This window comes from Leopardus geoffroyi, chromosome A1 (genome assembly GCF_018350155.1).
Source record: "Leopardus geoffroyi isolate Oge1 chromosome A1, O.geoffroyi_Oge1_pat1.0, whole genome shotgun sequence".
Lineage (NCBI taxonomy): Eukaryota > Metazoa > Chordata > Mammalia > Carnivora > Felidae > Leopardus > Leopardus geoffroyi.
This window is the reverse complement of record NC_059326.1, coordinates 195,839,896-195,862,709: the sequence shown is the minus strand read 5'-3', so window position 1 is coordinate 195,862,709 and position 22,814 is coordinate 195,839,896. Positions and strand designations below refer to the sequence as shown.

Below are 22,814 nucleotides of genomic sequence, written 5' to 3'. Positions count from 1 at the left end.
AGAATGATAAGCAAGGAAAAGGAAATAAAGAAGGGCGGGGAGGGAGCGGGGAGGAAGGGAAGGGAAATTGAAAAGGAGAAAAGAGAAGGAAAAGCAAAGGAGAGAATGTATGGTGAGGACCCGGTACCTGGTTACATGCAGAAGTTCTAAGAAAAAGCCAAACTCAAACCCTGGCCTGCTTGGTTGGAGGGAGCCCTCCTTCCTGTCCTGACCTCTGAGCCTTTTCTGTTCAAAACAGTGACCTTGAGCAGCTTTGGGCTGGAGAGTCCTGCCAGGCTTGGACATCTGCCTGTACACCACAGTGTTGTTCGGCAAAGAGCCAACCCAGCATGCAGTTTCAGACCCCCTCACTTGATCCTGCCCTCTGGAAAGTGTGTGGGGAGGCCTGTGTGTGTACCCTGGAGCAAAGGAGGGGCACAGACTCACCAGATGGAAGAGGCGTGAGTTGGGGAGTGGGGGCGGGTGCTCCATGGCCATGGGGGGCGGGGGGTAGCGGATCTGGGACCAGTCCTCAAAGCCGTGGTGTGGGACCATGGCTGGCATGGGTGCGTAGGCGTATGGATAGGCCCCGCAGAGGTGTTCTGGGTGGGGCTCCATGTGGTAACGGTCCGCTGAGGCCTGCAAGAAATGCTGCTGTCTGACTCTAGCCCATGATAGGCTGCACAGGCCACCCCCAGCGATACCCGTCTCCTCCCTTTCCCTATTCAGAATCTTAGTTTGCTGAAGGCTGGTAGATGGGCACAGAAGGGTGGTACGTGGGCACAGAGTAACAACAATGATGACATCTAACGTGTCCCGAGCGCTCACTCTGTACCAAGTGCTGTTCCTAGTGCTCTACCTGCATTACCTCATTAATTAGTTGGACCCCTGAGCAAACACTGCCTCTCCCCTCAGACTAGGTCCCTGAAGAAGGTAGGATGAGGTAAGTGCTGCTTCCTCCCTCAAGCCTCCTCACCTTTGCCTTCCTCTTCTGCTGTTTGAGGGCTTCTTTTGTCTTCTCCTCATCTTTGAATGCTTTGAGCTGAGAGGAGGGAGGGAGAGAAGACTTGGCACAGGTGCTTCCTGGCCAGGCCGGGACGTCCCTATGCAGCCACCACTCTCAGTTGCCCGCTTGGCTCAGCCCCAGGGCAGTGTCTGGGGGGGAGGGGGGGGGAAGGGGAAGGCCCCCGTGGGGCAGAGCAGAGCCCAGGCTGGTGGCTGCAGTGAGGCCCGCCCTCCATGGGTCTGAACACAGGTCAGGAGAGCCCCCACGGGCCTCCTGTTGCTCTGCTTCCCTGTTAGTGTCCTTCACTTCCGTTCTGTGACAGAGTAGGTGGCTCCGACTATGGAGGCCAGAGTTAGAGGTCAGGGAGGGGAAGGGACTTGCTGAGGTACACAGAAATTGGGTGGCAGAGCTGGGAGAAGAACCAGTGAGTGTCCTGACCTCCAGTGTCACCAGGGACCCTCCACACCCCCCCTCCCCGCCCCACGAGGACAGGCCAGCTGCCCCTCCCTCCGTCCAGCCATTCCCACCTGGGCATTGGACAGGGTGACCTGGGCCTGTAGTTTCTCCACCTGCTTCTTCAGCTCTTCCTTCTCCTCATTCATGCGTTCTCGATCACTGCGCTCCCTCTGGAAGTCTTCCTCGAAGATCTTCACCTGCAGGGGAACGGAGGGGAAGGGGTGGAGTGGGGGGGCGAGGGTGAGGAGGAGGGGTAGTCTGCTCTGGCCTCCTGCTGCTTTCACCCCATCTCACAGTAGCTGTGAGGAGGGGGAACGAGTGCACCTCGGGCTTCCCAGCCCTCACTTCAATCAGAGAAACTCTGGGTCCTTCTATTTCATATTCCGGGCTTCAACACAGGCTTTATTTAAACAAGGTGCCCATGGCCTAAAAAAAAAAGGAGGGGGGTCACAAGCCCCCAACCAGTCCAATCCTGCTAAGGCACGGCCACAGGCCCAGAGCATGGGTGCAAGACCGGACTTTGTTTCCCGGCTCTGAGAGCAGAGGACCCATAGGGCTCTCCCAAGGCTTTGGGGGTGCCCTGGCACAGAAGGGGCTGGGGTGGCTCCCTGCCTCTGCGTCTGCAGTTTCATATCCCACTGCAGACCAGTGAGACGATGTCCAGGTTAGAGATGGTTTAGAAACCTCCAAATCATGGCATCCAATAGAAACACGTGGGAGAGCTCCAGCCTTTCCAATTTCCTTTCAGTCCTTCTGTGCCCCGCAGGGAGAAAGTCTGTGTTTATGCTAGCATGTCTTCAACACCTTTCTAGTACTTACTAATTTCCCTTCCCTTCCCTCGAAGAGGACTCAAGTTCAGAGTCTTCATCAGGCAAGGGTATCCAGCTAGAGTTTAATAACACTGCTTGGCTTTTACTGCATTTATTGCTTACAGCTACTTTCTACCCGTGGCAAATAATAAAGTATTTTCCATTTGTAGTATTGTTACAAAGTTCCTTTCCAAATACTTTACTGAAAGTGACATATTTAAAATTTATTTTTAAAATGCTAGGTAAATAATAGCACAGCTGGGGTACAGAGATGGTTAAATCAAAAACGCGGCAGAGGAATGACTTAGGGATACAGTGCTGGAAAGGATAAACCAAGAACCAGACAAGGGTCCTGGCCAACAGCCAGAATGTGGACTACTAATTACAGCTTCCACAGGATTTCAAGCCCCTCCTGGGTCCTCAGGAATGCTCCAGCCCCCCACTCAGCACCTCATACCTGACCTCCACCTCTTGGGCTCACCTGCTGTTTCAGCAATTCGTTCTGCGTGACCAGCTCCTGTTTCCTTAGGAGGCCACCAGCTCCTTCTGGGCCCCCAAACGCAGCTGGTGGAGAGGAGGGGGAGGCCTGGATGCTCAGTGCTTCCTCCAGGGCCTGGGATTGGGAAGAGAGGAGATGGACCCATCAGCAGGAGCCCTGGCAGTCAGGCCCCGTCGGAGAGGTCACCTTAGTGACCCCCTTCCTGATAAGAGTGACAATAATAATGACCACCTCCAGTACCCCCTTCCTGATAAGAGTGACAATAATAATGACCACCTCTAGTACCATTTAGTAAATGCTACCCTATTCATTCACACGATACACACATCATTTCACTGGATCCTCTCCACAGTCCTATGAAAAAAAGACTATGATCATCACTCCCATTGGACAGATGTGAAAACTGAGGTTCAGAAACATGAAGGGATCTGTCCAAAGTCACACAGCTTTTAAGCACGCTAAACGGGGGTCCTCATGTAGAAGGGAGACTCTGTCCTTCCCTGGGCAGGTGCAGCTCAATTCCTAGCACCCAGACCTAGACAGAATATTCAGTTCTTCAGGGAAGCTTCCGTGTCCTCAACAACTGCTCTGCCCTCAGATTTTTTAGCTTCCCAAATCCCTGGCTACCACACCAAACTTCCTGTCCCCAACTCTTCTGTGGTCAGACTGGATTTTAATTTTGACTTATTTAATATTTTGCCTTTCTAAGCCTGAAAATGGGCTGAAACATCACCAAAGAAGATTCTGAAAATTAAAAAAAAAAAAAGCACCCTTATTCTACCACACTCACAAAATACTTTCCTTTTTGTAAACAGTGTGCTCCCACCTCTTAAAAAGGTCTCTATTAACTGATTTTCTCCTTCAGCTTGGTTAACATGTTACTTGAGAACTCTGGACCCCTGCTCAACACCGACCACCCTCCTCACCACCTGCACTTTAGCCCCCGGGACATCAGGGCTTCCGCTCGCCATGCATTAGCAGTGCCCACAGTGCCTCCCTAGACAGTGGGGAGATAAAGAAGACCTCCAACTTGGACTTGGGCCCCCATGCAGTCTCCTTGTCTCTCCCAGAAACCCGAGGAAACCGCTGAGCCAGAGTAAGCCCAGGACGCTGCAAGGGGAAGTTATGGCTCTACTTGATCCTCCTACTTACTCCATCTGCCTATATTTTATTTATTTATTTAATTTTTCAATGTTTATTTTTGAAAGAGAGAGGAAGAGAAAGGAAGGGAGAGGGAAGGGGGAGAGAGAATGAGCAGGGGAGGGGCAGAAAGAGAGGGAGACACAGAATCGGAAGCAGGCTCCAGGCTCTGAGCTGTCAGCACAGAGCCTGATGTGGGGCTCGAACTCACAGGCCGTGAGATCATGACCTGAGCTGAAGTTGGGCACTTAATGGACTGAGCCACCCAGGCGCCCCTCCATCTGCCTATATTTTAGATGAGAAGACTGAGGTCCAGGGACAGGGAGAGACTTGCCTGAGGTCACAAGCAAAGCACATCACTTGCCTTGCATCAGTCACCGACACCTAGGTCTCTGTCCCCAGCGATGCCAGGGAAACTTGGAAAGCAGTGATCCTGCCTGAGTCATCTCTGTGATCTGCCACTCTGTACAACACTGTGCCTGAATGTAGACCCCCAAATCCCCCAGCTCAGGATAGGTCATTCTTTCCACTGAGAACAGGTCCCAAGGTTCCCCAGACTTGACATAATCAATGCTTATCAAATTCCAAAACCAAATAGAAAGGGTTACCCTAACAGGGCTAGGGCCCAGCGAATGCCAAACTCATGCCGAGCCCGTGTGAACAAGGTCAGGTGGCAGGAGGGAAAGGAGGACAGCCAGGCAAGGAGGAAAAGATGAACCAGAGACAATTCCTCCAGGCCTTCGGGGAACTCGTCTCCTCGGAAGAGGAGGCCTTCAAAGTTTCCTCTTGTCAGTGCACCTGTGCTGGAAGGTGGGCGGGGCTGGAAGGAGTCCAGCCAGGGTTCAGATGGCAAAACTGAGACTCAGAGAGGCTGAAGTGGCTAAGCTGGGATCAGAATCAGCCCCCAGACCCAGCCTGTTCCCTGCCCACTCACCTTGGCCCAAAGCAGCAGGCCTCGGGCTTTAAAACCCAGCCTCTGCCCAGGCACCCCATCTCTCTGGGTCCCAATTCTCGAGGGCAGGAACCCTCGGGCCGTGCTCAGCTACTCCTTTGAGCAGCTGTGTCCTGACCTTGCACTTGGTGCCAGGCACGATGCCAGGTGCTGGGGGCACATACACTGGTGAAGGCGAGCACCTCCCCCCACTGGGAGACAGATCATTAAACAGGAAATCACAAGAAGATGCAAGAAGGAGAATGAAAGAAGGTTCTGGTGCTTTAGGAGCATAGAACAGGAGGACCTGAATGAGACTCCAGGGAGGCCTTGCAGAGGAAGTGGTGTTAAAACCGAGCCTGAACGATGAGCGTTGAGCGGGATGGGGCCCTGTGAGGAAAGGGCTCGTGCAAAGGCCTTGAGGTTGGAGCGGGCACATGCACATCTCAGGGCTGGCCACTCGGCACGTGGGGAGGGAAAGGCAGAGACAGCGGGAGCCGCGAGGCTGCATGGAGGCCCTCAGCAATGGCTCACCGATCCACAAGTCACCCCTCCTGACTTGAGGGTCGGGGTACCGGCGGTGGAGGGGATGTTTGCAGCTGGGCTCAGGAAGCCCTGCCTGCTCCAGGCGCCCACCTTGTTGAGCCGCTGGATCTCCTTTTCCTGGTACTCCCGCTGCCGGGTGAGTGGGCTCAGCTGATCCTGCAGGTACTTGACCTTCTGGCGCAGCTCCTTGGCCTCCGCTGTCAGCTGCTCCTTGTCGGTCTGCAGGGAACACAGGGTTGTTGAGCAGGGAACCCCTCTGGGAGGCCTGACCCGCTGCGCTTCCTGCCCCACCCTCACTCAGCCATGCCTCCTCTCTGCCGCTCCCCCAGCAGCCCCCGCAACGCTCGTGTGAAGGCACCATGCGAGGCATCAGAGCCGTGATGCCATTAGGTCCTGTCCTCAAGGAAAAGGCAGTTCGGGTGGGTTCTGACACCAGCTCCTCTACCAATGGGCTGAGACCTTGGCCACAGTCACAGTACTCTCTGGTCTATGCTCACTTATCTGCCACGGGTAGGGGGTTCTTTTCTTTTCTTTTCTTTTCTTTTCTTTTCTTTTCTTTTCTTTTCTTTCTTTCTTTCTTTTTCTTTCTTTCTCTCTCTTTCTTTCTTTTTAATGTTTATTTATTTTAAAGAGTGGGGGAGAAAACGTGAGCGGCACTGACAGCCAAGAGCCCGGTGAGGGGCTTGAACTCACAAGCCGTGAGACAACGACCTGAGCTGAAGTCAGAGGCTTGACTGAGCCACCCAGGCACGCCGGGGAGGGGTGCTCTTAACGTGAGTCACAGATGGGCGTCAGGAGGTCTGTGAGCCCCAAAACGGGCTGCAGAATTTTGTCTGTGCAATTCTCTAGGGAGAAAAGCCATAGCGTCCACGAGATTCGCACAGGGGTCTTCTGTGATACACAGAAAGTGATAAACCACTGAGAATCTCTAAAGGACCTTTTAGTTCTTATGGTCTCTAAGCCTAGAGGAGACAGGACCCTTAAAGAAATAAATGCAGCATAAAAGGCAGAGTGTTCCTCCACAGAGAAACAAAGCACTGTGAGGTTAAAAGAAAGAGCATCACAACTGAGAAGAAACCAGGGAAGGCTTCAAGGTGGAAGCCCTGCCCCCACACCCACTATGGAACAGGCAGGGCTCCTTCACTGCAGAGGGCCACAGCTGGATTGGCCTTTAGAGAGCACCAAATCTTAGCCCTTTCACGTGATGGGAAATGTCCAGAGAAGGGAGGGGACTCACCGAAGGCCACACACAGCGAGCTGGGGCCAGAACCCAGGTCTCCTAATTCCAGTGCTCCCTCTGCCTTCGCAAGTCAAAGGAAGTGTTTCAAATAGGGGAGGTCAGCCAGAGACTGGGGAGGGCAGCTTTGGGCAGACCTCGGAGGAGGTGTTCTGGATTCCTACGTAAGAGGCTCCAGGATTAGCATGGCCTCTATCACCACGTGTCCTTATCACAGGGCCATGCTTTGTCTTAGGACACCCCACCTCCCCCCTGCTAATGGGGGACTGTCCCATGCCAGGGACTTATTTTGCCTCCTGATGGGAGCTAGGGGAAGGGACCAAAGAGCCAGGGGTCTGGCTGCCAGTCACCGACGTGACTGCACTCGGAGAAAAGACGGGCAGCATCCTTCCTAACACAGACCTTCAAGGCAAGGGGTGGTCACTGAGGCAGGATGACCCCTCAGATAAAGCCCCTGGGTGTCACATGCTGACGGAGGGAATTCTGAAATGCAATTCGTGTTGAAAACGTCCATTTTTAAGCCAGGCAAAGCAGCGTGTGCCCAGTCCCCACGAACGGGAAGACACCGTAATATAGATACTATCTTCTGAGAGTCTGGGGGTCAAATGGCCTTTCCTCTTTAAGCTGTCCTGGGATCCTGGAGTGCCTTGGCTGCTGTCAGTCGCACACTGACAGGCCAGATACTATCTCTCCTGGTCTCCCTTTCCGCCCTCTCCCTGATCCTTCTAACTCCTCCTGTGGTACTTTAACACCCTTCTACTTATTTGCTTCTGTGATGAGCTGTTTAGTGTTTCTTTCCCACCAAGGGTAGGACTGGGCTGTTCGCCGCTGAGCCTCTGTGCCCAGCACAATGCCAGGTGCACACCGTTGAGTAGTCGCTCGATGCGTGAAGAAAGGAAGCCCCTGCCTAATGTTTTAGCTGCCCCACCCCCAAACAGCCATCGCTACTCTAAACAGTCAGCAGCGGCCCAGCCCCGTCAAGTGTTCCAGAGCAGCCTCTGTGTCTCTTGTATTGCGCTTCCCTGTACGGTTCCCTGGTCCGTGAGATTTTAAGTGAACAAAAAGCTCTTCTGCGCGCGGGCGCCTGGGTGGCTCGGTCCGCTAAGCGGCAGACTTCGGCTCGGGTCATGACCTCATGGTTCGTGGGTTCGAGCTCTGTATTGGGCTCTTTGCTGGCGGTGCAGACCCTGCTTGGGATTCTCTCTCTCCCTCTCCCTCGCTCTCTGCCCCTCCCCCACATTCTCTCAAAATAAATAAACTTAAAAAAAAAAGCTCTTCTGCATGTAAGCAAGAAAATACGGAAAGCAACAGGTAATCCGATCTCCTCACTTTTCAGATGGGAAACGGGGGCACAGGGGAGGAAAGTGCTTCTGCCTGTGGCCACATAGCCCTGAGCACCAGAGGCAGAGATCAGAGATGGAGCCCCCAGGTCTCCCAACTCCAGCCCTCCACCCCGCCCGTTCACTTCACAGAATTCTCGGCTAATGAGGCAGGAGAGCGGCCTCCCAAGCTGGAGCTGCAGGGACCGGCAGTTGACTTGCCTCCTCCATTTCAATCTTGGACTTGGCCAGGAGGAGCTTCCGGTCAAAGTCACGCTGCTTCTGCTCCCGCTCAGCCTCCAGGTCAGTCACCTGCTTCTGTAGGTCCGCCAGCTTCTGGCGCAGCTCGGTGATCTGGGTTCAAAGGCGAGAGGGGGGGATAGTGCGTGAGGGAAGGGGTGAACCTCCAAGGTTCAAAGCTCCTGAGAAGGAAGCAGCAGGCAGAAGACCGGGGATGCTCCGACAGCACAGCCAGGAGCCTGGGGTTCACAGCCCTGGGTTCCCATAACCCCCCAGTACCTTCTGCTCGTACTGCTGCTTCATGGACCGGAAATGCTGGTCCCACTGCTTGTTCACTTCGAGCAGCTGTGGGGAGAGACTGGGGTTAGCAAGAGATAGGCAGCGAAGGTACAAAGAGGGACGACAACATGCAGACCAGCAGTGTGTGCGGGAGGACGGTGGCCACGGACGCTGCCTCAAACCCTCTCTTCTTGGAAATTCAGTGTTCCCTAAGGAGGAACTTTTATCAACTGCCATGTTTTATCCTTGCCAGGAAAGCAAGACTAACAGCAAAGGAGCATTATATAATTTGGGGGTATAATTACGGAACACAGGTGCAACCTGGGACTACGTACTCAAGCATCACGTTCTCGTTTTCCTTCACCTGGCATCTCTCTCTGAAAATGAAACCTAAAGATGCACTTGCACAAGTGTGCAAGTGCGTAAGCACAAGGCTGGCTGCCTCAGCAATGTCTGTCTCACAGCAAACTCTAGAGGACCACCTACGCAGAGGAGGTGGGTTAAGAAAAGTCTAGCACAGGTGGGGGGTGGGAGGGAGGGGAGGGTGGGTGATGGGCATTGAAGAGGGCATCTTTTGGCATGAGCACTGGGTGTTGTATGGAAACCAATTTGACAATAAATTTCATATATTAAAAAAAAAAAGAAAAGTCTAGCACAAACTAAAAACAAGGTGCTGTGCAGCTGGTAAGAAAATCAGGCCCCTAATACACTGCCTCGTTTCTAAGACGACCCTAAATTATTTGCCACACACGACAGAACAACTCCTCAGGGAAGAAAAACAATCCTACATCATTAAATACAAAAAACAATGGGAAAAGGTATCCCAATTTCAGACACAGTAACATATGATAAAGAGTATTCAGAATCTAAGAAACGTATGTTTTACACAAAAATAAATACCCTCAAAGATACAGTTAATTTTAAAGGAGAAAAGAAAAACAGCAATCTGCGATGCAGTATATAGGATATAATTTTTCTGCTTAAAAAAAAATTTTTTTTTAATGTTTATTTATTATTGAGAGACAGAGAGAGACAGAGCGTGAGCCGGGAGGGGCAGAAAGGGAGGGAGACACAGAATCTGAGTCAGGCTCCAGGCTCTGAGCTGTCAGCACAGAGCCCGATGCGGGGCTGGAACTCACAAACAGCAAGATCATAACCTGAGCCGAAGTCGGAGGCTTGACCGACTGAGCCACCCAGGCACCCCTAATTTTTCTGCTTTTAAAAAAATTTCTCATGTTTATTTATTTTTGAGAGAGAGAGAGAGACAGAGACAGAGACAGAGTGCAAGCAGGGGAGGGGCAGAGAGAGAGGGGGACACAGAATCTGAAGCAGGCTCCAGACTCTGAGCTGTCAGCACAGAGCCCAACACGGGGCTCGAACTCACGGACCGCGAGATCATGACCTGAGCCGAAGTTGGACGCTTAACCGACTGAACCACCCAGGCGCCCCATTTTCCCGTTTATTTTTAAAAACTGATTATAAATTGATAAGTACAGAATAGAACTTAGGACTGTTGCCAACTGGGGGCATCTCTAGGTGGTGGGGTTCTCAGTATTTTTCAAATGAGTGTCACATTACTTTTGTAATCAGAACAAATACCTTACAGCAACAGAAAAAGAAAACTAAAATTGCTAGGCACATAAGCAAAAGACTAATGGGGGCCTGACTTTCAAATGTGCTGGAGGCCCAGGGAGGGCAGCAAGGCCCAGGAATCTGGAGAAGAACCCGGGCTGTGTGGAGTGGAGAGGCTAAAAGAACAGACAGGAATTTGGCTCCGCCTCCAGCCTGGAAATACCGGCCTGGGGTCGGGGATGGAGGAGGAACATGCATGGGACACAAGGGCATAGCCTCAATTTTGGAGACTTCCAGCCGTTTCGAAGCGGTGCTATAAAGCGTCGCATCCTATGCTTCTGTGACAGTCCCTCCCTGAACCAGCTACAATGGTGACAGAGGAACCCCATGCTCCCCCTTCCTGATGCTGCAACTTCCCTACCTTATCACAACCTCCTTTCACCATCCGGGGCTTACCAGGGAAGCCTGCTACACTGTCCCCCCGCCAACAATTTTAAGCCATGCCCCAAATGCCACATCTGCAGAGTGACCCCCGTGGGCAAGGGAACTGATCAAGAAACAAGAGCCCAGGACAAGGCAGCAGGTCTCTCCCATGGCCAATGGTTCAGTGGTCACCACGGCAACTCACCATGGTGATCTGAGACCAGACAGGGGGCCAGGGAGGGCCTTTGCTCCGACAGTCCGGGGAGGGAAGGGGGGTCTCCCTTGGCCACGCCCACCCCCTCTAGCCACCTACCTCTGCGCGCTGCTGCTCCAGCATTCTCACCTTCTTCTCGGCTGCACCCAAGGCCCCGACCTCTGGGATCTTACCTGCTGTCACACAAGCCTGGGGAGAAACACGGAGGGGCCTTCAGCAAAGCCTCAGAGAACAATTCTGTCACTCACTCAGCGCTCCTTAAAGGCCTCTACCCAGGGACCCAGCCCTGGGTCTCCCACATTTCTAATCCCCTCACTGGCCAGGACACCGCTACATATTCTAGCCATGACTACACCTGCTTGGGAAAGTCTGCTGAGATCATTATTCCTCCTCTCCTCCTCCCCTGCCCTCCTGCCCTCTGCTCCCCTGCCATGGCCACTTCTTCCTCTGCTCAGACTCTATCTCTAAGACACTGCCGCCTTCCCTCCCCTCTTCTTCCCCAACACACATCAACCAAACATCTTCTGACCTGGAAGGCAAGAGTTATAGATTTTTTTAACATTTTACAAAATGTTTACTTAAAGACCTTTTTTAGAAAGATACAGAAATAAAGACGTATGTGTATGTGTGATTAGTACCTGTGCGTGTGTTTCCTAGCTCTGTCCTCTGAGAAAGCCTAAAGCCATGACATGACACTCCAGTGGCAACGAGCACACCCAGGGCCCAGATCTTGGTTTCTAAATGCCATTCTCTAACAAAAAGAAATAGGGTTCCTTAGAGAAGTGGTTCATTCCCGGGGCAGGGAAAATATAAGGAGAGCTTGGAGTTATCTTGTGCCAGAAAGTAAGAAAGTGCTCAATAATAATTACATGAAGAAGGGCGTGTCTAACGGGCAAAAGAGACAACTCGAAAGAGCTTCCTGTGGCCAAAGCTGGAGCGATTTGAACAAAAATATACATCGCGACAGAACTCGATCATAGCCCAAAGAATAAAACAAATGCCCGAGTCCACACTGGTAGAAAGGAACAGCTGAATAAATAGATAAGTGGGGGAGAAGGGGCAACTCTTCCTTACAGAAGAATTCCAATTACTGAGTATAGAGGGAATGAGAGAAATTCAAAATCTCTGTGAGAACACTATCGTCATAATGATTGTGGCAGGTGAGATCCACCAATGGATATGAAAATTAGTGAGAAGTGTAAAAAGAAACAGGACATTTGCACAGACTTAAAGTTTCTCCTCAAAAATAAGTCTTTGTTGGGGCACCTGGGTGGCTCAGTTGGTTAAGTGTCCATCTTTGATTTTGGCTCAGGTCATGATCTCACAGTTTCATGGGTTCCAGCCCCATGTCAGGCTCTGTGCTGATTCTGCAGAGCCTGCTTGGGATTTTCTCTCTCTCTCTCTCTCTCTCTCTCTCTCTCTCTCTCTGCCCCACCCTGGCTCATGCTCTCTCTCTCTCTCAAAATAAATAAAAACTTAAAAAAATTATTTAAAAAAAGGATTTATTAACTACAAAGGGAAAATTAGCCCCTTTATTATGGAAAAACCAACACACGCCCCCTCAGCCAAGCAATCAGTGTTGACAGTAGTAAGATACACTGACATCATGTATCCTTGACATGATGCACCACGAAGGGCATGGTGTCACTCCCGGGGAACCTTGCGCAAATCCACATCTCAATCCGATCACGAGAAAACATCAGTTAAACCCATACTGAGGCACATGTTACAAAATAACTGGCCAGCACAAGTCAGAAGCGCGAAACACGAGGTGCAGCTGGGAACTGTCACAGACTGGAGGAAACTAAGGACTGTGACACCCAAGTGCGGCGTGGGATCCTGGACTCCCAGCGCCAGCACAGAAAGTAAGAAAGAGGATATGAGCGAGAAACTGGTGAAATCTGAACAAAGTCTGTAGTTTAGTTAATGGTGTTGTTTGTTTTTGAGTTTTGGTCATTGAACCGTGGTTATGTAACTTGATAAGGAGATACGGGGGATCGTCCGGACTACTTTTGCAATTGGTTTTTTGTAAATCTAAAGTTCTCTAGAAGTTAAAAAAAATTTTGTTTAAACAGGAAATGTGGAGGTGAAAGAGAATGAGCTTAGGAGTCCAGCAGTGGAGTATTGGGTCTACCTCCAAGGCCCTGCATGAGGCCAAGACCCACACCCTCTCTGGGCCTTGGTACAAGGGAGATCAAGCCAGATGGGCTCTGCAGGCCCCAATCTCTGACACCCATGGGCTTGTCAGCATTTGTCCTGGGGTCGCTGCCCACATTCTCTCTATCCCCTGCCTTCCCATGGCTCGTGGGGGCGGGGCCGGTCCCTGAATGCAGGACTAGTGAGGCTCAGGTGCCCCCTGCAGGCGAGCGCCTGCCAGCACTCCACAGACCCGGGGAGGAAGGGCAGTGGGCTGGGGGAGCCCTCCAAGGACCGTCACCTTTAAGAAAGGCAAAAGATGGGCATGCCCCTGGAAGCCTGCTGTGTCCTCACAGGACAAGGAGGAAGAGGGGACAGGGTCTCCTGGGGGGCATACAATCAACCTCCACAAAGAAGAGAAGAGTCGGGGGCGCCTGGGTGGCTCAGTCCGTCAGGCGTCCCGACTCAGTTTTGGCTCAGGTCATGATCTCATGGTTGGTGAGTTCTCAGGCTTGGAGCTGCTGGTGTGGAGCCTGTTTGGGATTCTCTCTCTCCTTCTCTCTCTGCCCCTCTCTCAAAATAAATAAATAAACTTTAAAAAAAAAGAAGAAGAAGAAGAGAAGAATCAGCCCACCTCGCTGCTGGCACCAAAGCTACCATTAAAAGCAACAGCTAGTTTCACTGTTTATCATGTGCCCAGCGCCACACCTACTTTACAGGTATCACCCTGAACCCTCCCGCCATCCTCCGAGGTGGGTGTCACAGCCTCCATTTTACAGAAGAAGAAACTGAGGCCAGATGGTTGGTTTATGTCACTCAGTCACGGTGGCCGTGCTGGCACGAGGTGGAGCCAGCTCCAGGACATGGGCTCCACCGTGGCCCATAACACATGCCTCCCATGGGGCCTTCGTCCCCGGCAGGGTGGTAAGAAGGGCTGGGCCTCTGGGGGGTCAAGTTAGATGAGCCAACATTAAAGGGCTTGGGAAAGCGAAGAGGCCTCCCCAGGGAATCCCACACCCGTGTGGCTCAGGGAACCCACGGGGGATCAGGGGGCTTCACAAGTCACTTCCGCAAGGGGACGGCCAAGCAGGCTCTGCCCTGAGGGCTAAATGGAGGAAGGGAGGGGCTCCCTGGGCTGGAATTCAGAAGGCCATTTATCAGCGCATTTCTGAGGCACCCCAAGGCACCCCTCTGTATGCCTGATAGCAGGTGATGCAGGGATCTTGATGACAGGAAGTCACATGACCTCTCCACACCTCCTACCACCGCTGTGTCATGCAGTAATAGTCCCGGCCCTGCCTAGCATACGTGTAGAGTGGAGATCCAAACAGGATGATGGATTTGCAAGCCCCAGGTAAATGCTACATTGCCACATAGTAGTGAGGAATTAAGTTATTAGGATAATTACTGCCTTTACATAGGTGTGGGTTTGTTAAAGATGTCAAATCCTGCCGCGCAGCCATTAAACCCTAGTAAAAAGGGGAAACGTGTCAGTAAAAAGTTGGGACTCAGCGCCACGCCAAGGGGAAAGGTACACACTGGGCAAGGGAGGAGATTCAGCTTCTGCTCGGGAACTGGGTGTGAGGCACAGCTGAGAGCCGCGGTGGGAAGGGGCGCCAGGCCATGGCAATGTCAGCTAACCCCACTTCTGTCCAGGTCAGAGGCTCTAGGAAGGAATCCCAGGAGCTTAACAGAGTCCCCTGATGGGCCTATCTCAACCCAACACCCTAATTCTGCCAGGAATATCTGAGATGTTACACTGACTTTTGAGACCTACCCACAAGAGACCTTCACAAACTGGAACGTGTTTAGGGAATGTGCCCAAACTGAGCGAAGGACTCAGTACCACCTTCTATGAGCCGTGGCGGAAGGAAATGAAACTACGCAGCCTGGAGAGAAGGCCGGTGGGGGCCACGAGGCCACGGTCGTGGCCAGCAGCCCGTGTGTCCCAGGGAATGGGATGTTCCGTGTGGCTAAAGGCAGAAGGAGGGCTAAGAAGTGGAAACTCCGGGACAGGTGGACTGTCAGGCCCAGCTAAGGAAAAGCCATCTAACGGGAACCCTGTAACAGTAGAACGGGCTACGGCAGGAAGTGGTGAGCTCACCGCAGGGGGCAACGGAGGCTAGACAGTGGCAATCCCAGATGCTGTGGAAGGAGTCTGTGACCACGTACCTGCTGCTGTCCGGCCACCCCCTTCTTGCCTGCGCCTTCCATCTTTGGGAAGCCCGGCTGCCCACAGGTATCCTCTTTGCCGCAGCTCATCAACAACCTCTTGAGCTCCATGTTTTCCTCCCTGGGTCGGAGGCAAACAGAGAGGTCACGTTGCCGGCCCTGTGTTAAGAAGCCTGGGGTTCTCAGACCTACTACTCATCACCTACTACTACAGCTGAGTTCTGGGGAAGAAGGGAGGACCCTGAAACCTGCCCTTGGATAGAACAAAAGAAGGCAATCTTAAGCCACTTTGCTGGCAATGTGGGCTTCTCTGGAAGTCTCTGATCGTCAATCAACAGCAGGGTTTCCCAACTGTGTGAAGTCGGCAAACAGGAGAACTCCAGGATGTGTCCAAACCTGCATCAAATAACCCTGACCGCACTCTAGTGAGGAAGTTACACCTTTTCCAATCATCTGCAAACTTCTTGTGTAGAGCATGGGAACAGTCTCAGCTGGTGCCGACAGGTCTTGAGCACTCCTCCAGGACTTGCCGGTCTCCCTTGTTCACAGGACAAGGGCAGGCTTCAGGCTCAGAGCTTTCAGTGGGTGGCGGCACTTTGCCAGGACTTACTAACACCCAACACCCTCCGTGTTCGTTGTATTTATTGTTAGGGTTGTCTTCTATTTATTAAAGGTAATGGTGTTTTCCATGAACTCCAGCGCAACTTTTCTTTATCATCATTTTAAGCAAAAACATTATTCAAATTGAAGCAAATTCTTAAATCAATAAGGTAGGTGATATAGGACATAATAAACGTGGTGATATGGATTCAGGTATGACTGAAGTACGAAAAATATTTCTTTACGTTCTATTTGCCGGCTAAGTTTCCACGTAATAACAGAAGAAAAAAAAAAAAGAGAGAGAAGTAAAGTGGCTTTCCCAAGGTCACACAGCGGGGACTTGCACTCTTGCTTTCTAGTCACGAGTCATTCCTCCGACCTGGGGTTTCGGATCCATGGATGGGGTCATTATGGCTCTAAAACTCCCAACTGTTTGGCCATCCAGAAGTAAATAAATATATGCTGCCTCAAAATGGCACAACGGCTCAGTGGTTACATATGACTCTCTCTGTGCCTCAGTCTCCCTCTGCACCATGAGGGGTCTGACCTGCATAACCTCAAAGGGCCCTTCACACTCGGACAATCAAGAGCAGTGTTTCTCAACTGTAGTCCTGGGTCTACCTACACCGTAATCACAGAAGCCCTTGGGAAAATGCCTAGGTCGGCTTCACATCCACTGAATCAGAATCTCAGCTGAGGAGGGAGGGGTGGGAGAGTGAAGCTGTAATGCCTTCCCTGACCCTCAGTGATCCTGAGGCACAGTGAAGTCTGAGACCAGGAGGCAAATGAGGGACCCCTGACCGTTGGCCGGAAAACAGCAGGACATGACGGTGGCCAGCAGAGGGCAGCAAAGTCCTGAGTCCTCTCCCCACAGCAGACTGGCAGTTGCTAACAAGCAAAAGGGTCAAGTTCCCAAGGAAGGAGTGCGATTTGTACAGACCCTCTTCTGAAGCTCTCAAGGCATTTTATAAAGGTAGTAAAAGGGCCAGAGAGGAAACACCAAGGTACCCAAGGAAAAGGACCAAGAGACCTGACATCCAAAACCTCAGAGCCCTCAGCCTTCAGCCCAGAAATCGGTGCCATGTACTATCCCTCTCTTCCTGCCCACCTGAGTCCTCACTCCTGAGGAGTCTGGACTTACCGCAGCCTCTCGGCAGCCTGATCCCGCTGCTCCAGGCCCTTGTCCAGCTTGGCCTTCAGGGCCTCATTCTCCTTCCGAAGCTGCTCACACAGGGTCTGCAAGGCAGGAGGTAGATGGGGGCAAGGTGAGGGAAGGGTTGGACCCTAAATGCAGCTTGATGATGGAGGACAGAGCCATGCCAGGTCCCAACACGTTACCCCCTTTGCATGGCCTCACCCAATCTGTCTCAGGACAGCTGAGAACCCAGGTGCTAGGCCCATGCAGGCTCCTCTATGCATCCTCTCCCTCCGGAGCCAGCCATGGGGATGCCTGACCAAGAAGCGGCCACAGGGCCTTCTGGTCTTCCTGGGCAGAGAGCTCCATCCCTCCTCCTCCTGCACTGCTGTTCCTACAGTGGAGAACACTCCTGCCCCACAGCCTTCTCCCCGGCCCCCTTCTACTCCTGCTTCAGGTCTTAGTCTGAACATCACTTCCTCAGAGAAGTCCTCCCCGACTCCCAATCTCGGGTGAGTTAGGTCACCTCCATTATTATCCTTGGTCACCCTTGGTGCTTGTGACAATTACGGCCAAAGAACCACTCGTGTCATTGTTCCCTTAACGTCCACCCCCGACTCTGCCTGCGAGTCTGCGGGCTTCCGGAGGGCTGGGACCCCCTCCCAGGACCCCAGCCCAGCTCAGCACTTAGCACGGTCAACACTAAACTCTGCTAAAGGAATGCACGACTGAATGACTGAATGGCCAAATGAACGAATGAACAGGGGAAGGGCTGAGTCCTAGGAGGCTGGTGAGCTCAGTCAATCTGGAGAATGTAAGAGGCTTCTAGTGCTGTCCAATGGTAAGTTGGAAAACAGGGCATTCAGCCAAGACCTCAGCAATTTCTCAGGTGTGGCTCGGGCTTGTTTCACTGCTGAGACATAGTTCCCTCCTCTCCGGATGGGGACAACTGTTCCTTCTCTGCCTCCTTTACAGGGCTGCTCTGAGGACAAACAAGACTGCCAGGGTGCAAGTGCCCTGTGACCTGCCAGTCATGTGCTGATATCTGAGGCCTCCTGTTCGAAGCAGTGCGAGGGTGGGGGGGGGGGGCATGGAAGATGGGCAGCCGGATTCAGGGCCCCGCAGACGGGGAGGGCAGGGAAGTGCCGACCGGTGACGTGATACCCCACATCGGTACAAAGTTACCCACTTTCAGCAAATACTCAGTGAGCACCTAGTACGTGCCACGTCCATGGCTAGGTGCTCCTGCACTCGCTGCCTCCTTGGGGCCTCGCCGCTTCCCCAAAGCTGCGTAAGTCACCTGGCTCTGTTTTAAAAGTGAGTCATCGCAGGTGAAATAATTTGCATGAGGTTGCACAGCTGCTGAGAATCACCGCTGGGACTGTGCTCCACGTGGCAGACCCTCAACTGGTGTCTCCCCGCTGTGCGGAGGGTGCTGGGGGGGGCGGGGACCAGTGATATTCACTGCATTCCACCTGCTCCCTTCCGTGTCCTTGTCCCGGGCTGTCTGTGACCATGTGATTACTTGTGGCCAATGAAAGTGAGTGGCAGTGCCCCGTGTCCACTTCTGGGTTGGCTCAGGCCCAATTCTTTGGTCTCTCCTGTGGCTGTGGCTGCCTTATACACCAGAGCGCACGAGATGGTGGGGGCTCTGTCAGCCTGGGCCTCTGAGTAAACCGAGGAGCAGAAACTAGCCCCTGCCACATGGAATCGGAGGGAAACTGTATGTCAGCCAAGGAGATTTCAGAGCTGTTTTGTTTCCACAGCAAAACCTAGCCCTTTCTGACTAACACAGGGGAGACCTGAGAAGGCTGCATGGAGGAGACAGCCTGGAAACGGAAGCTGGTAGGACATGAGGGATCCGAGGCCGAGAGAACAGAAAACCACGGTGACTGGTTCCAATGTCTAGCAGACGCCTTGCACCATACCTGGCTTTGACAATGTTTGTCGAGCGAACCAAGAAACAAATCAATGAATAACTGAGAAGGAATTGGATTAATGTGGCTCCACCCACAGGCTAGGCAAATACCCAGGATGCCCTGGCCAGAAACAAAACATCCTGCTCCTGGTCACTAAGGGAAGGCCAGGACAAGGATTCACGTGCTGTCTACCCTTCCAGTCCAGAGGGCAGTTTCCTCCCAGTCCCTGAGCACAAAACAGCTGATAGAGAGAGGCGGTCACAAAGGTCGTCCGCTGCCATCAAAGGGAGCCAACAGAGCTTTCCTGTGAGGTCCTGTGATTCACTCACTCACTCAAAAATGCACATGTAGCACCTGTTAAGTGCTGAACGCCGGGATACCTGACGAATATGGCAGACAAGGTACCTGCCCCCCACCCCTTGTGAGACTTACATGCTAACAGGGAAAAAAATCAAACACAAAGTAAATAAGCCACGTAATAAGATAAAATTATTACAAACTATGATAAGAGCTAAGAAGGAAACACATACAGGAGCTCGCTATATAAAAAACGCCAAAGGCTGGCAGGACCCCCTTTGACGAGGCCTGGTATCACTCCCCATTTCAAAGCCAAAATGGTGGCATTCAGAGTGATCTTACTCCATGAACAGCCCCAGGTTTACCTCCCCGGAGCTCAGCTTTGACACCCCGAAACCCCTGCCATCAGAAGGGTGTCTCCCTCAGCCTGGCGCCCCCAGACCCTCACAGCATGTTCTGGTCACTCCCTTCAACATGTCCCTCTCTCAAGGTGGGATGGGAGTCCTGCCCTCTCCCCGGAGTCCTCTGCCCCTCACATCTCTCCTCACACCTGTCTCCATCCTGGACGCCCCTCCTGCTCTTGTCAAGCCAGCCCTTCCCAAGGTCACACACGGTAGACGTCCCCCCCACCCCCCCGCCCCAACTTCCATCAACTGGAATATCTTGAATGTCTGCTGGCATGAATTAGACCACAGACCAGTGACTTACCAGTGGCTGGCATGGTCTAGGAAGGAGGAAGGAGACTTCAAGTTATGCCTTGTCACTAACGTGGCAGGTGCTCTGATCCTCATCAAGCCCCAGTTTTGCCATCTGTGAATCCTTCCCTATCCAAGGTCCCTGAGGCTAAGATCCCCTGCCCAGTATGGATGATCAATCACCATGAAATTCCAACAGTGACCACTTGCTATGTTTGAGGCTGCTCTGGGTGCTTCATTAATACAGCCATCCCACGAGGAAGGCATTCCCCACTCCATGGTACTGATAGGGACAGTGCGGCACAGAGAGGGCAAGTGACCTGTCCACGGTCATACAGCAAAAAAGAAGTCACTACTGGAACCAAGGACCATTCTATTCCAAGGCCTAGCCTGGCCTAGGAAGGAAAGCTGACTTCACTCCCACGGCACAGGAAAGGTTGGGAAAGAAAGACTCCCCGGTGGGGAGGCAGGTTTGGATGATGGTTAAGAGCATGGGATTTAGAAAAGAACATATTGAGGTTTGAATCAACCGTATCGCCCACTAACTGGGTGACCTTAGGCAAAATAATCACCTCTCCAGGGCTGCACCCCCACCCGTGAAGTGGGGGTAATGATGTTACCACCATAGGGGGCAGGGACAATAACATATACAGGCTGGCCTCTGTTCCTTCCCCCCACCCCACATGTGAAGACCAGAGGCAGGGCTGCTGCTGACCTGCCCACATCCACGCCCCGAGGGTATCCCCAACCATGAAATTTGCATTGCCCACCCACATTTTCCAATTTCCTTCCTCTTCCTCCTGCCTTCCCACAACTTCCTCACTTTGCTCACTACCCTGAACAGTAAGCCCAGAGTCAGCCCCCAACATTGCCCTTAGACATGCCCGTGGTACCCCTGGATCCCTGAGAAGAGCTGGAGGAGGGGGGGAGGGGGGAGGCACACCTGCCGCCCCCGGCAGCCCTCCCACCTGCTGGCCTCACCTGGAGGATGGAGGTGCGCTGCTCGTTCTTGTGCACCTTGGACGCCAGCCGGTTGAACTCGAGGGCCATGCGACCCAGGTGGGTGAAGAGCTGGCTGTGGTCCGGCTCCTCGGCACACACGCTCAGGGTGGTCTCCAGGCGCTGCAGGTGCAGCATCAGGTTGGTGTCTTCGTGCGGCAGGGGGCCCAACTCCTGGTGGGAGGGAAGGGACACTGACCACTCTTCACCGGGGGCTAAGTAGGCACCGCCGACCATTCTCCCTCTGCTTCCCCGTGCCTCATGACTCAGTTTCCCCTCTGATCCCAGCTAGCCCAGGGAAATTCTCTAGTTACACAGGTTCCCTGTCTGGGGCTGACTCACGGGGCAGGACCTGGGGCTCCCAGGCCACAGGCGGGCTTACCAGCAGCACAGTCACCTTCCTCCCACACTCCGGGCCTCGCTGAGCACCTGTGGGTAAACCACTTGTCCACCAGGTCTCAGAATCCTCACCTCCTAAGTGCACACACACTCCTTCCTTCCCTTCTATCTCATAGGGTTCTTATGAAGGTGAACTGACTTATGAAAGCTACAAGCCCAGGAAAGTGGTGTCGCTCCATGTCACTGCTTCTTCGGCTTGGGGACTCCTGACCAGGAAGCCATGCAGGGACCAAAACTGTCCCACTTCTATGTCTATGTGTGTCTCCTGGGGAATGGTCCAAGCATTCATCAACTTCTCAGAGGACCCAAGAGTCAAAACAGGTTAAGAACCATTGCTCTAGATAGTGCAAAGAACCCCAATCTAGTAGAGTGTGTAAGAAATGAAACACACTGTGGGCACAACAGTCGAATCTCAATAACCAATCAGTCTCTTTCTCTCTCTTAAGCCACCTCTCCTCTGTCTAGAACTTTCTTACCACAGATAGTGCCTCAGTTACACCAATACCGTGCCCAAGGATCCTTATCGGCATCTTACAGCTCACTGCATCGAGCCCAGCTCCCCTGCCGGATATCTGAGTCCCCACCTTCCCCTGCCTGAGCCTCCGTGTACTAGGCTTCGGTCCCACAGTGTCCTCCCTGCTCATCCTTCCTGGCCCTGCCCACATTTCCGCTCCTCTAGCAGCCTCCCCTAAACGTTCATGGAAGTCACGGACATCAGAGCTACAGGGGAACCTCAGGGCTCAGGCTGGGAAATCATGGGATGGGGAGAAGGAACTCGCCCAAAGTTGCCCAGCAAGTCAGTGGCAGAGCCAGGACTGAACTTTGGCTTCCTGGCTCTCGATCCAGTGCTCTGCCACACTGAACTCCTTTGTCTCTGCATTGTGCAGCACTAGAAATGCCCTACAGCCACAGTGTGGTGCTCAGTGAATGCCTACATAATATTGTTAGCACCTTATTCTAACAGGAGATAATGTTGCTTCTTCAATTCTGCATTCATTTCCCCCACTGCCTCTTCCCACAAAGGATTTGAGGTGGTGAATGCTGCTCTATTTAAGGCTCATGAATGGCTTCATCCCTCCAGTTTCTCCAACCAGTCTGTAAGCTCCCAGGCTGGCTTGGCTTGGCACGGAATAGGCACATGGTGGGACTAAGGAGGAACTTATTAACAAGATGAAAGTACTGGTCCAAGGTCACAGGCTGAAATACTCTCTGAACAGTGGGGTCTTACCTCCTGAGCCAGCATCTCAGAGCCTTCAGGCATAGGGCAAGACAGGAGGCAAAAGTTCCCAGGAGACAATATACAGAGACTTTCTACTACTCAGACCTGCCAGATACGGTGAGGAGACACTTGTCACTCAAGGCATGCCAGCATAAGCTGGATGACCACTTGATGGGGACCTTGCACTGGGGACTGACAGACACAACATGAACTAAAGAGCAACATCTGTCCCCTAGGCCTTGGTGAGTTGAGGAAACAGGACATCAAGGTGAAGAGTTAGGCCACTTACTGTCTTATTACCACCACCAAAAACAAATCTCAAAGTGGAGAAGGAGGGCGAAGGAGGAAAGGACAGGGCTTTAAGACTTTTGAAGAATATTCCAGACCTTTTGCCATGGTTCTCCAAGAAGTCTGCCATTTTAAGAGAGAGCAGAGGAGGACATAGGTGGAATAAAAGCAGCATGCAGGGTAAGGTATAGAAAGAGTATGCTGGGTAGACACCCCAGAGTTAGAGGAGTGTGTGTGTGTGTGTGTGTGTGTGTGTGTGTATGTGTGTGTGTGTATACATGTATGCCCTGAGGGGAAGCCTGGGA

General features: G+C 52.6%; 1 protein-coding gene across 5 annotated transcripts in view; it reads right to left on the bottom strand.

Annotated features, from left to right (window-relative positions):
• Window positions 1-22,814, bottom strand: part of TNIP1 (TNFAIP3 interacting protein 1) — a 52,484-nt gene that overhangs the window by 3,252 nt on the left and 26,418 nt on the right. For all 5 annotated transcript variants that reach the window (XM_045436960.1, XM_045436946.1, XM_045436966.1 and 2 more), the window contains 11 exons: window positions 20,586-20,777; window positions 16,700-16,794; window positions 14,959-15,079; window positions 10,750-10,839; window positions 8,442-8,507; window positions 8,145-8,276; window positions 5,457-5,585; window positions 2,732-2,863; window positions 1,513-1,638; window positions 956-1,021; window positions 427-618 (listed from right to left, as the gene is read on the bottom strand). In XM_045436960.1, coding sequence (XP_045292916.1) covers window positions 427-618; window positions 956-1,021; window positions 1,513-1,638; window positions 2,732-2,863; window positions 5,457-5,585; window positions 8,145-8,276; window positions 8,442-8,507; window positions 10,750-10,839; window positions 14,959-15,079; window positions 16,700-16,794; window positions 20,586-20,777 — 1,341 coding nt within the window. The remainder of the gene's footprint in view (window positions 1-426; window positions 619-955; window positions 1,022-1,512; window positions 1,639-2,731; window positions 2,864-5,456; window positions 5,586-8,144; window positions 8,277-8,441; window positions 8,508-10,749; window positions 10,840-14,958; window positions 15,080-16,699; window positions 16,795-20,585; window positions 20,778-22,814) is intronic.